Here is a 12,685-nt window from a genome sequence, read left to right as displayed (position 1 = left end):
GCAGCGCAGTAATATTATGTATGAATACGGACAATATCTGAAGGATAGTAAACAAGAAAGAAAACTTACTTTAGGTTAATGGAATAATGAATGACACTTTCTTTAATATTGCAGTAACAGCAACAAAAATTTTTAAATATAAAATAAATTCAGGATTAAGACACAAGTTTGGGATTAGAGCGACCCCTTGATCACACACGGTTTCCATGGTTCCTAGGGAAGTGTGACTGCACAACAGAAGGTCTAGAATGAAAGGAGGCCCTGACTGTGCTGAAGAGCTTCTTTTCTGGAAGGCAGTGAGCATGTTGTGTGCGGTGCCAAGTACACAGTGAGCACGCAGAGTCAGTGATGACAATAACCTTTGTAAACTGGCGAGACAGGGACAAGTCTAGCACTAGTTGTACTCAGGCAATTCTCAATGTCACTCTGGACATTTCTCATCTCCGTTTTAAAAATAAACTTACATCTCACCAGTAAAAAACACATCAGACTTCCAAACTTAAAGCATCGTGAAATATGTCAACACACCCACTAACAACCAACTATTTGGAACACAGGAATTTAATCTAGATTCTCCTAAGATACAGGCATGCAAAGAAACCTGACATCAGGTCATAAAAATAGAAATCAGACGGCTGCTCAGCACACAGTGTTACTACGCCCAGTCTACAGATACTTTACCCCGAGTAGTGGCAAAAACAACAAACCATTATTTCATTAATAAATATATAAATAAAAATAAAAGCCTTAAAACTCAGCTACATCAGGATATAAAAAGTTGACTTAATAAAATGGTGCCCCTTAGAGAAAGACTAAATATAAGGTACTTTGTGTTAAGAACATCAATTGGTCATTAAAAGTGACAAATGCACAGAAACCAGGTTGTTTTGAAATTGGGACTAAAGACTTCTGCACTTAGGAGTCAGAAACTGAAAACTCACTATGATTCATCCACAAAGGGGAATAACAATCCACAAAAAATAGCAAGACATTTTCCAGCCATATGTTGCTGAATTAACAGATTCTAAAACAAATTCAAGCAAGACGGGGGCAGAATAGTGTGTTCTAGGGAACATTTTCCCGGCTGTATTGCAGTTAATACAGCAATTCCAAGAGCAAGAGAAACAGTAGTAAAAGCACTTAAAACAACCAGCTTACTTCTCCGATGCTATCTGGGGAACACGAAGATTAAGAAGCGAGCAGCACAGTCCAGTGTCGCCGTTTAAAAAACCTGTTCCTTCCTTCCAACGGTGAAGATACTTCAGACTGTATTCATGATCCTCCATATTTTATTCCTTTTACCTGTACATCTTAGTCTCCTACCCCATCCAAGAAGGTAACCTTCCTACCCCAAGGACAAAATTCTTCTTGGCTAACTATTGCACATATTGTATTTAAAATGCCTGTTAGCCCTGACTGGTGTGGCTCAGTGAATTGATTACTGGCCTGTGAACCAAAGGTCTGTCGGTTTGATACCTAGGCAGGGCACATGTCTGGGTTGTGGGCCAGGCCCCAGTGGGGGCGTCCAAGAGGCAACCACACACTGATGCTTCTCTCCCTCTCTTCTATCTGAAAGTAAACACATAAAATCTTTAAAAAATAAAAAAGCCTGTTATTACTAGAAAGGGCCTCTCTCATCTATAACAATAATAAAATAACCTTTGTATAAGTTCCATATAAAAAAGGAAACTTCGTTTTCTTTAAAGGTTTATATATGATCGCTAAAAATACTTGTCGGTGATGCCCCCCCTCCTTGGCAATCATCTCATTGCTCAGGACTATTACACTTCTGCAGGAAGACAGCTCATTCGTGTAACAATGCTTCTTGTTTTGCCATTATTTGAACAACAGCAGTTTCCCCCCAATAACAGATAAACATTTTCTCTGTTGTCTATCCTTAGTCCTTGATCTGATTTTCTGGGCATTTTCCTTTCTCAATTAATGACCTTACTCATGAACTAATCCCAGAACACATACAGGTAGTTTTACCCTCTCAGCCCAGAGGCTCTCACTAAACCAAAAGCTCAGTGTCGCAGTGAGTTTTTCTACGTAAGAGGCATCAAATCCCAAAAGGCAAAAAAGGCTTAACTTTATGCTGGACTACGGCTCATCCACAGGCAACTGCCAGCACAAACAAAAACGAGCAACACAGACATGAAAACCAGTGAAAAATTCAAGCCACTCCTCAAACTTAGAAAACTTTTGTTCATGGACAGCTTTTTACAAAACTGTAATTTTAAACAACATAAATATCACATTTCATACTAGCCAGATAGCACCTAAATCATATGAAAGAATGAAATAACTTAGTAAGTCACAGAGTTGTACAAACAGAACCATGACCAGTGGGTGAAATCAGGACTGATCCGGGTGGTGACTACTGGTCCCCACTCAGTGACACACCCAACAAGGGAGCTACTGTAGCCAAAGCACCTGTGAACACCATTTTGTCAACTCAGCACTTAATCATTTCCTTCTGTCCCAAAAAATATTAATGATAAAAATAAAAACACTGTGTTTAGCCAGTCTGAAAGAGGAAGAGTGTGTATGACTCCTTGATTTTATTACTTTCCACTGTGTGACCTGCTTCAGCGCCTGCAGCCTGTGGGCGGAGGCCAGGCGGCGGTTCAGGGCCACTGACTGCTCTGGCAGGGGCGCTACGAGACCCAGGGGGACAGGCCTGCCACAAACCCAACCCACGCATCTTCTTTATTCTCAATCACGCCGTTTCTGCCTGGCCTCCCTGGTCAAATTCCCAAACCACTCACAACACCACTGAGGCCCTTTATGTGCAGCCAAGCCACCAAAAGAGCCAGGATCCTTGCTGCCCAGGCCCAGAATGAAAACAATCTTAAGGTGCTCCTCAGTGAGGGGAAAAAATCTATCTTCTAATAGCATCTAAATTTCCACCAATCATTTTCCATTTTGCCCATTTTCTATTAATCTTTCCTGTATTTCAGTTTTCTTCCATCCCTTTTTATTTCATCTCTGTTCCAAGTTCTTTTTGCTCCTTCTTTTCATGACCTTGAGGGCCAGAATAATGTCCTTTCACGTCAGTAGAGAAGGATGTACAGCAAGGACTAGGGAAGCTAGCTCACACCAATAGTATCAGCTATTGTCATTAACAGTTGACAAACCCCGCAAATATCCAAGAAATTAATCAATACCTACTATGGATGAAAGACTGTAACAGGAATGACAGGGGATATAATGTATAAAGCAGTTTCTGCCCTCCAATAAGTAACAACGCAGTTGAAGAAATCATGCAACAATATGTGGAAAAGGTAACATGTGGGCTGTAACATCCGGGCACTGAGGCTAAAGGAGGGTACAACTACTGCTTTCTAGGGGTTCTTAAGGACACTCGCTCAGGGGAAGCACCCAGCTAGACTCTGAAGGAGCCCTGAAAGGCTAAAAGGCAAGGAAGGGCTTCCTAGGGAGAGAAGGCTTTCAGAGGGCCGGCCAGATGCCAGCATAAGGATGTAAAATGATAAATTTTATGTCACATACATTTTACCAAAAAAAAAAAAAAAAAAAAAAGGAAAGAGAGGTGCCTGGGCACCTCAGCTGTCTGCACAGAAAGCCTGACAGACTGAGAATCCCTACGCACAGACAGAAACATTCCGAGGAACTTGGTCAACTGATACTGTCCAGCACATAGCCACACCCTTGACAATTCCTTTTCTAATTTTAAACACCAACACTGTGTATAACCTGGCAATATGATTAAGCAAAAGAAGTTAGCTGACCCGATAGGGAGAGGTGTGCACGGTGAGGAAGAAAGAAACCTGATGCCTTTTTTTATTAGGGCAATGCCCTCTAGAAACAGAGGTCCCAGCAGCTTTGCTAGAGCTAAGGTGCAGAAATCCCAAACTCACAGGTTCTAATGCGTCTCCATTCTCCATTTTTTTCTGTTGAGCACAAAAGAGAAAGTCTGCAATCACTTCTAGGAGTCACAGAAAAGCTCTAGCATTCGGCTTCTAGCTAGTTGCTAAAAAAAAAGCCCTGAGCATCTAAATCTAAGCTATTAATTAGCCTTTGCTGACCACCTGGGGGAAAAAAACCTAAACTAGTAAACTGTCAGAGAAATCATACACAGCACACCTTAGTCATTTCCATTTAAATACCAACAAGAAGATTATTTGATTGAAATCACGCCAATGTACCCTTGACCTTCAATTTGAGCAGACAACAAAGTCCACATAAGTTCGTGAAGGCAGGTCAATGAAAACAGTAAAAGAAAAATATCCCCATTTTCACATAATGGCCAACATTAGAGAAAAAAACATGCTGGGAAACTGTCTACATTACTTTAAAAATACGTGTAGTACATAGTGTTCTATGTGAGTATACTATGTACTAGTGCAATATTACATACTACAAAATGTTCCTAGTGAGGACAATTACTGGTCTGAGGTGCAAGACATTGAAAAGTATGATGGTTTTTAAGTGTTAAAAGTAAGATATGCTGGAATAACCAACTTTACTAATTCTTTAAAATTTCCACATTAACACCCCCTTCAAATCAGTGAAATACAAGCTATGAAAACTTACTTTATTCTTATAGTTACTGCTATAAGATTTCTGCCCTGGCTGGTGTGGTACAGTAGACTGAGTGCCGGCCTGTGAACCAAAGGTTTCCCAGTTCAATTCCCAGGCAGGACACAGGCCTGGGTTGCGGGCCAGGTCCCCAGTGGGGGTGTGCAAGAGACAACCACACACTGATGTTTCTCTTCCTCTCTTTCTCCCTCCCTTCCCCTCTCTCTAAAAATAAATAAATGAAATCTTTAAAAAAATAATTTCTTCCAACATTAGATTAGTCGCCAGCATATGAAACAAATGAGGTCATTAGCCCAGAGGCACTGATTATTTAGGGCAAACCGAGTACTAGATTATTCTCAAGATATTTATCAGTCACTAGCACATGGCTGTGTAGACGATGGTGATTCTGATGCTTATCATATCTTAACTAATAAAGTTTCATAAGACTCACTTTTTCAAACAAGTTTTAATTTGCAATTCTGCTTCTATATACTTCTGGTCCATCTTTCCTGAATCTAATTCTTAGCAGTCTGGGAATCTGAGGGTCTGAGATATGCATATATCAGAAAACAAGGTAAATGCATCAAATGTGTCCCACTAACGCAACATATACTCAAATTTGTTTTCAAGCTACAGGGCCATTCAGCCAAGTCTGGAGGAAACATTAGCAGCAGCTCACATTATGATTTCAGATTTAATTAAGGGGGGATTACACTTGGCATTGACAACGCTGCTCACCTTAAGGACAGAGGCTAAGCTGGTCATGTGCTCGTTGAGAGCACCCTCGGACTCCTTGTAGGTCAAGCAAGTAAACTGGTACTCCTCAGGGTCAAAGGCGTCAGCCCCCTGCTGCTCCACATCGCTGGCTACTCCCACATAATAGTCCTCTATGTCCCCGGGGTCTTCGTCCTCTTCCTCCTCTTCACAATTTGGGTCATAGTCCTCTTCATTGCTGTCAGACCCCTGGCTATTCATGTCCACAGACATCTTAGCATCCAGTCAAGTTGCAAATCAGGAAAGCAGGGTTTTCCCCCTCCCCCCAATCTTTACCACTTTCTCAAACGCATTAGTGTTTTTGTCTTCTAAGGAAGAAAAAGAAAAAAATACATGTTACTTACTGTGACTGTGAGAAGTTGTAGCAGAAGTCATTCAAGAATCAAAATGTATAGCCCTGGCCCTACCCCCACATGGCCTATTCCCATCTCTTGTCTCATGCAGGTTACCACACCTCATCATAGGGAAACCCTCTCCTGGAGGGGCAGAAGTGGCTGACAATGGTAACTTCACGTGAAGAGCCTAGCATGAAAGAGTAAGGCTGTCTGCTCTATGTCAGAATCAAATTCCCATGAACTTATCCTTCCTGCCAGAGTCTTTAAGAGAGAAGCACATCCTCACAGCTGTCCACAGGGGAAGCAAGGTAAAAGTTGAACTATCAAAGTTTAAAATCTCTTTGCTAATCACGTCCCACTTAATGGTGACAAAGACAGTACATAAATAGGGACGCAGTTCCCGCTATAATACTAGGAAAAAATTATCACTATTTCACAGACATCACTCTCAGGTATCTGGAAAACAGTTGCATAGTTACTAAAGGAAAAAAGCCACATAGCTCTTCAACATCTTCCTCTAGTCAGCTAAGTTAACTGACTCAGTCTCAGAGGGTTTTACTGATCCTTTAAAGGGGGTACTTAGGGACAAAGAAACTGACCTAATAATGAAAGAAAACTACAGATATTCTTCTGTCTTAGCAGGATTAAGGATAGGAAAAACCATAATCTATTTAGGGTAAAAAGTTCAAATGAAAACAGCTACTGAAAAATCCTCAAAGATCAATATGTTACTCCATTACATATAAATGACCAGAGAACAGTAATTGAGAAAGCAAAATAATTACAAGTACTAATTTCATCTCAAAGAAGATACTGGCAAATACCCATTAACTTCTCTGCACAAATACTATTTCAAGTGATCATTTGCAAGAACAGTATTAAAGAGTGACTTTTCTAAAAACATAACCTTAAAATGCAAGAGCATTTAAGTTGAATAGTATGTAAATAATTGACACAACCAAATCTGGATTAAATACAAATGTAAAGTCTATTTGAAGTAGATAATCTCTAAAAAAAAAAAATAATAAAAATAAACCGAAGATTAATAATGCATGTATACTGAATATGTAACCAGTCTAAAGAACTATAGAGCCACATTTTAATGATAAAATTGTTTTTTAAAATATCAGTGAATCTGCCCTGGCTGGTGTGGCTCAGTGGATCGAGCACCAGTCTGCAAACCCCAAACGTTGCGGGTTTGGTTCCCAGTCAGGGCACATGCCTGGGTTGTGGGCCAAGTTCCCCCGTTGGGGGTGTGAGAGGCAGCCGATCGATGGATCTTTCCCACACTGATGTTTCTCTCCCTTTTTCTCCCTCCTTTCCCCTCTAAAAATAAATAAATAAAATCTTTAAAAAAAATCAGTGAATCTAAGTTTCATGTTAACTATAAACGCCCAATTTTTAAAAATCACAATAACAATATCTTAATACAATATTTGCAATTTGACTTTTAACAAGTTGTTTTGTATGGTAGAACCACCAATTCACAACTAAATTTAACTATGGTATTTTTCCTTTAGAAGAAAAGTTAAATTTTTAATTAAAAATACCTGTAATCCTTGAAGATCTTTCAGGAAGATGTCACCCAAATATTCTGCATATAATTTCCATCTAAAATGAAAAGAGGAAATTCTATTTATATATTTTTAACCTGGTACCCTACCTTTGCAAATTTATTTTTTAAAAAGCAAAGACATTTAAAAGGACAAGCAGCAAGGGACCAGAATAAATATGAAATTACAACTGACCCTTGAACATGGGTCTGAAATGCACTGGTCCACTTACATGTGGATTTTTTTCAATACTCTAAATATATTTTCTCTTCTTTATAATTTCCTTAACATTTTATTTTCTCTGGCTTACTTTATTGTAATAGTATAACATGTAATATATGTAACACACAAACTGTTAACTGACATTTGTGTTATTGGTCAATAGTAGGCTATTAGTACGTATTTAGGGAGTAAAAGTTATACACAGCCCTGGCTAGGTAGCTTAGTTGTTTAGAACATCATCTGGATACACCAAGGTTGCAGGTTCAATCCCTGGTCAGAGCACACACAAGAAGCAACCAATGAATGCATCAATAAGTGAGACAACAAATCAATGTTTCTCTCTTCCTTTAAAAATCAATTTAAAAAAATGTTACACATAAATTTTAGACTGTGCAGTGAGTCAATGTCCCTAACCCCTGTATTGTTCAAGGGTCAACTGTATTTTCTCATATGTCCCACAGAAATCCATTTGTCATAATTATATTGACAAGTTACATGGCCTTCTTAAAAAAAAAAAAAAGCATTCAAAGTAAACAGCTGACAATAATTTAACCTAGGATACGGTAAGGAACTGTTTCCCAATTCCCTCCCTCAGTTTAAAAGCTAACCACCTTACTCTTACTCCTCAATCCTAAATGTAGACAAAATAATTGTAACTGACTTAAAACGGGACTTTTATAATAAAGTCACCTCCACTGTGGTAATCTAACGCTTACTGAATAGTGCCAATATTTCAGATCTCACTTTACTCATAAAAAATTATTTTAAAATTAAAAATGTCTCCTACAGACAATATTAACACCCATTCCGCACCACTCCTGACATGCTCAAGGGCCACCTGACTTTCAGAGAGATATATATCCTACTATCCATGACTAAGCAAGTACTACTTGCTTATTCAATTAGACATTTTATGTCTATTTCTTAATCCTTTAGGGTTTCTTGGAGAACCAGAGCTTACAACTTCCAAACACAGACAAATATGAAGTAAATGAAAATCAAAGTCCAAACAATAACTGTGGGAGATTATTCTCAAAATAGTGGAGGAACGATTGATTTTTTTTAAATCTTTTTTCTTTTCTTGTATTTTCATGTAAGACACTGCGTCCTGGGCAAACAGATTCTATGAACACAACTCCCATCTACAAAATATCACTACCAATAATGGCTCTCACGTAATGAGAGCCAATTTCAAGTCCGAGCCAGTCTCAGTAACTCTTCACAGCCCTACCAAGTGGCTGCCATCTCCATCCTACAAAAGAGGAAGCCCGAGTTCAGAAAGGTTAAGCAACCGGCCCAGCACCGCACTGCTGGCAGCCAGAAGAGCCGAGGGTCAGACACCCAACAGGGTCACGGGCTCTAACTCCCCTTCGCTGTTCCAGGGCGCCTAATCCTATCCACAAAGTTACCTCCAGAACCGTAACAAAAGAGCATGCTTTTCGCTTTCTCTGGGCTCCTCCCCAGGATTCGGGCTTACAGGTTGCCCAGGCTCCTCTCCACCTAAATACTCGGGAAGCAGAGGACACCTTCGGGCTCCCCTCCTACAAGGGAACTGGAAAGAGAGAACGCCATTTTGCACTTACTGGACGATCGCGGCTCAGATTTGAACACACACTTAAAATTTTTAATCTTTTCGAAGTTAAATATCCCTATTCTACTTGGAAGAGCGCCGACGTCGCTCCGAGGGGCCAGTACGTGATTGCCTCATTAACAGAAGTGATGGCAGCACTTGAATTGCCTTGGATGTTCAGTATTACTCCTACGTCCCAGGCAGAAGAGGAATAAATTGCTTTTCCCTGAGCCACAGACCTGTCTGCCCCGCTGGGCTAAAGGGTCTAAACTGAAGACTTCGCAGTGTAAAGCTGCTGAGAACAGAGACTTTTTTTGGTGAGCCGGACGGTGTTTATTCCAGACACATATACCATTCAACCCTGAACGGTCATTTATTAAGTCTACATCTCCGAAGAAAACTACTTGGCACAAAAACATATAAGCCAGCAACTTACTTTCCAAACACCACACTAGGTCTGCACTGTCAAATACGGTAGCTGCTAGCCACACGGGGTTTTTAAAGTTTAACTTAAAAACTAAATAAAATAAAATTTTTGTTTTTTCAGTCGCAGTAGCCACTAGTCAAACGCTAGCGGCTACCCTGCGTAACAGCAAAGGTAAGTAATATGTCCATCGGGGAGAAAGTTCCACCGGGCAGAGCGACCAGCAATCGGTACGGAAGGGAAGTCATCCGAGAACACTGCTGCCTGTCCCGCGGTCGGAGGGGCGGCGACGCAGCTCCCGGGCCGCGTGTACCTTCCAAGGCGCCGAAGGATCTGCGAGGACACGGAGCCCACGCGCTGGGGGCCCCTTCACAGGCGGACGTTGATTAACCGCGCGCGCGGGCGACACTGCGCGAACTCCCAGCGATGACTCGAGTGGGGAGCCCCGGAGGCGGCGCGTTTCCCCGCGCGCCGGTTGGAGAGGGCCCCGATTCGCCGGCGCCAGTCGGTCAGAGGCGGTGGCCTCTGACCTCTCCGCGAGCTGAGAAGACGTTGGGGACGAGAAAAATCGGAGCCGCCAAGCACCAGCCCGCTCGCTCGCCTCAGCCGTACACTTCAGCCGCCCCTCCGTAGACGGCGGCGGGAGCTAAACCAGGTACCGGCTGCCGGGGGCGCTGGGGCCTCGCGGCCGTCGAAGCAGGAGCCCTGGCCGGACTAGGGAGACGCACCGAGAGCCCACTCCCCTCCCCCGGCCCGCCGCGTAAACAAGGCCGCAACTCTCCCTTCACACTTACCGGGAGCCGCGGCCCCACGGCCGCTGAGCCCGGGCGGGCCAGGCTGGGTCAGGGTGGGCCAGAGGAAACGGACCCAGGCGCGGCGGCGGCGGAGGCGGCGAGCCAACGCCGGTCAAGGCCCGCGCTGCTTCCTCCGGCGGATCGTTCTTCGCAACTCCGGAAGTGCTCGGCGCGTTTGCGTCACTTCCGGCACGGGGTCGACCCGCGGTCGCCGGGGTCGCGGCGGGCGCAGGGGAAGAATTACCTTTGGGCAGAGGCTTGCTTGTGTCCCAGTGCTCGGTCCCAGAGTGTCACCTGGTGGGCAAGCTCTGCTCCGAGGGATGCGGGAAGCCGCACAGTGCAGGGTTCGCCTTACTGCAGCGTGGTTACAACATCGCTTCCTGCTCTGGGCTATCAGCGCCACCCACCGGGATACTTGTAGCCAGCGTTTTTCTGATGGACTCCTCACTTTTTGCTATTTGTACTCGGGTGCTGGACACGGTCATTCGAGCCTGACGTCCGTGGAGTGGATAAAGGACTGTTGTTTTCCGCGGGGCCTTTGGGTCAGCGCGCCGGAGCCGCATGAAGCCTATGCTTTCAGGCCGTCGCCTAGGTGGCCCCAGAGCCGCAGAACCTCTCCGCACCCTGATTCGCTGTCCAGTTCTTCCGCTTCCCACTCAAAATATACCAGACAATCTTAACTGCCTTGCTGCACATCTTTTTTCAAACAGAATGGGAAGCGCCAGTCATGACTTGTAGTACCTTCTAGGACCTGATTGAGCCACGGAGGAGGCTCTCTCCAGTTGCTACTGCATGAGTGGAAACGCCAGTGTGAAGCCGGTGATGTTAGGGAGTGCCCTAGGCTGTGCAAGTGCGTAGATAACCCAAACCATTTCCACCCGTACACTAGTCGTGTATGTACTGACATTTGAGATATCTGAGTGTAATGGGGCTTTCTTATTTAGTTCTTGTTTCTTGTATGTACTCGTGTATTTCTCCTGCGTGAGAGTCAGCTTCCCGTTTCAGAACTTTTACCTAAATCAGGAGCAAATACGTGCTAGAAAGCCCCAAATTAATTTGGAGTGAAAATTAATAGTAACGAGCTAAAGTGTATTGTAGGGTTATGAGTTTTGTATATTAACAGCATAAAAGTCTACTATAATCCAGTGTACTTATTAATTTGTTTTGAGAAAACATCCCTTTAAGTTATGATACCAAGCAAGGGAGAGCAATTGGGTAAAAACCAGACAACTGTAATAGAAAAACAATAAAAAAAGAAAAAGAAACAACAAAACTATGATACCAGCAACCCAAATTATATTTTCTGCAAATGTCAGTTAGAAGTTATCACTTTGGGTTACTGGTAATAAATCCTCTCCAGTGAATAAAAGGGAAACAAGTTTTTTTCTGTAGAATTATTGCATTTGCAAAATAGAAAATGAGGTCACTCACATATCTAACACATTGGCACACATACAACATATTGGAATCCTATGTATTATCCTTAATTGGCTGCCTGTCTTTCCCCTGGCAAAGGTAAATTTCTTAAAGGCAGAGGTCCAATCTTTTTTTCAATATTACTCCATTAAATAAACATTTATTGGGCGGATGATAACATTTTTAACTAGTGGCAATTTCTCCCCAGGAAATAAAGATTTAAAAATTGAGCCAAGCCCTGGCCGGGTAGTACAGTTGGTTAGTGTCTGGATATGCCAAGATTGCAGGTCCAATCCCTGGTCAGGGCACATACAAGAAGCCACCAATGAGTGCATATGTAAGGGGAACAACAAATCAGTGTTTCTCTCTTTCTCTCTAAAAAATCAATTAAGAAAAAAGCCCTTTAGATTCTTAAGAATATATCCAGAATCCAAATATTCTTCACAGTGACGAAGTCAACCTTATATGCTACCATCACTTCCATGTCTTTTATCAGCCACTCCTGTTGCTCTCCCTCACTCTGCTCTAGCCACAAAGGCCTCCCTGTGGTTTCTAACAGACCAGGCCCAGATCATCTCAGGGCTTTTGCGTTTTATTTTCCCAGGATCTTTGCATTTTATTTTCCTCTGCCTTGGAAGGTCGCTCATCTTATCTACGGGCAGGACTCACTTCCTCACCTTCTGACGTCTTGAACCCAGTCACCTCAGTGAAACCCTTACCTAATTAAAATTGTAAATTACTTTGGCCCCCCCCCATCCTCTTTCCAGGTTTTTTTTTCTCCATAGCCATTATCACCAATTGATGAACTATGCATTTTTCACTTATTTATCTTTGTTACGGTGTATAAACTCCAGAAAGACGGACTCCTGTGCTGTGCTACCAGCTGCGCCTCCAGCACCTGGAAGGGCGCCTGGCACATAGCAAAGGGCAATCGACTTCTGCCGAGTGAGTGAAGAAGGAGTGCGAGCCCAGAGAAGAAAGCATTTAAGTCCGGAAAGCCTTCCTAGATAAGTCCACCCGCCTGCACACCCAAACAGTACCCAGACGGTGTCAAG

General features: G+C 42.8%; 1 protein-coding gene and 1 non-coding gene across 3 annotated transcripts in view; both read right to left on the bottom strand.

Annotated features, from left to right (window-relative positions):
• ARIH2 (ariadne RBR E3 ubiquitin protein ligase 2) overlaps nt 1-10,396 on the bottom strand; it is a 46,276-nt gene extending 35,880 nt beyond the window's left edge. The window contains exons 1-3 of one of the 2 annotated variants that reach the window (XM_090284696.1): nt 10,215-10,396; nt 7,202-7,262; nt 5,281-5,624 (exon numbers count right to left, since the gene is read on the bottom strand). In XM_090284696.1, the coding sequence (XP_090140822.1) occupies nt 5,281-5,529 (249 nt within the window). In that variant the 5' untranslated portion in view covers nt 5,530-5,624; nt 7,202-7,262; nt 10,215-10,396. Of the gene's footprint in view, nt 1-5,280; nt 5,625-7,201; nt 7,263-10,214 lie in introns of those variants that run through there. The other variant, XM_090284698.1, reaches the window with a different exon arrangement.
• Nucleotides 2,573-2,702, bottom strand: LOC150005429 (small nucleolar RNA SNORA42/SNORA80 family). Its single transcript, XR_016512529.1, has one exon. It is a non-coding gene; the product is annotated as a small nucleolar RNA SNORA42/SNORA80 family (small nucleolar RNA).
• Nucleotides 10,397-12,685: the final 2,289 nt, after the last annotated feature.

This window comes from Furipterus horrens, unplaced genomic scaffold (genome assembly GCF_987537825.1).
Source record: "Furipterus horrens unplaced genomic scaffold, mFurHor1.1.pri manual_scaffold_7, whole genome shotgun sequence".
Taxonomy (NCBI): Eukaryota; Metazoa; Chordata; class Mammalia; order Chiroptera; family Furipteridae; genus Furipterus; species Furipterus horrens.
The sequence above is the reverse complement of the archived record's forward strand: the minus strand, read 5'-3'. Positions and strand labels throughout refer to the sequence as shown.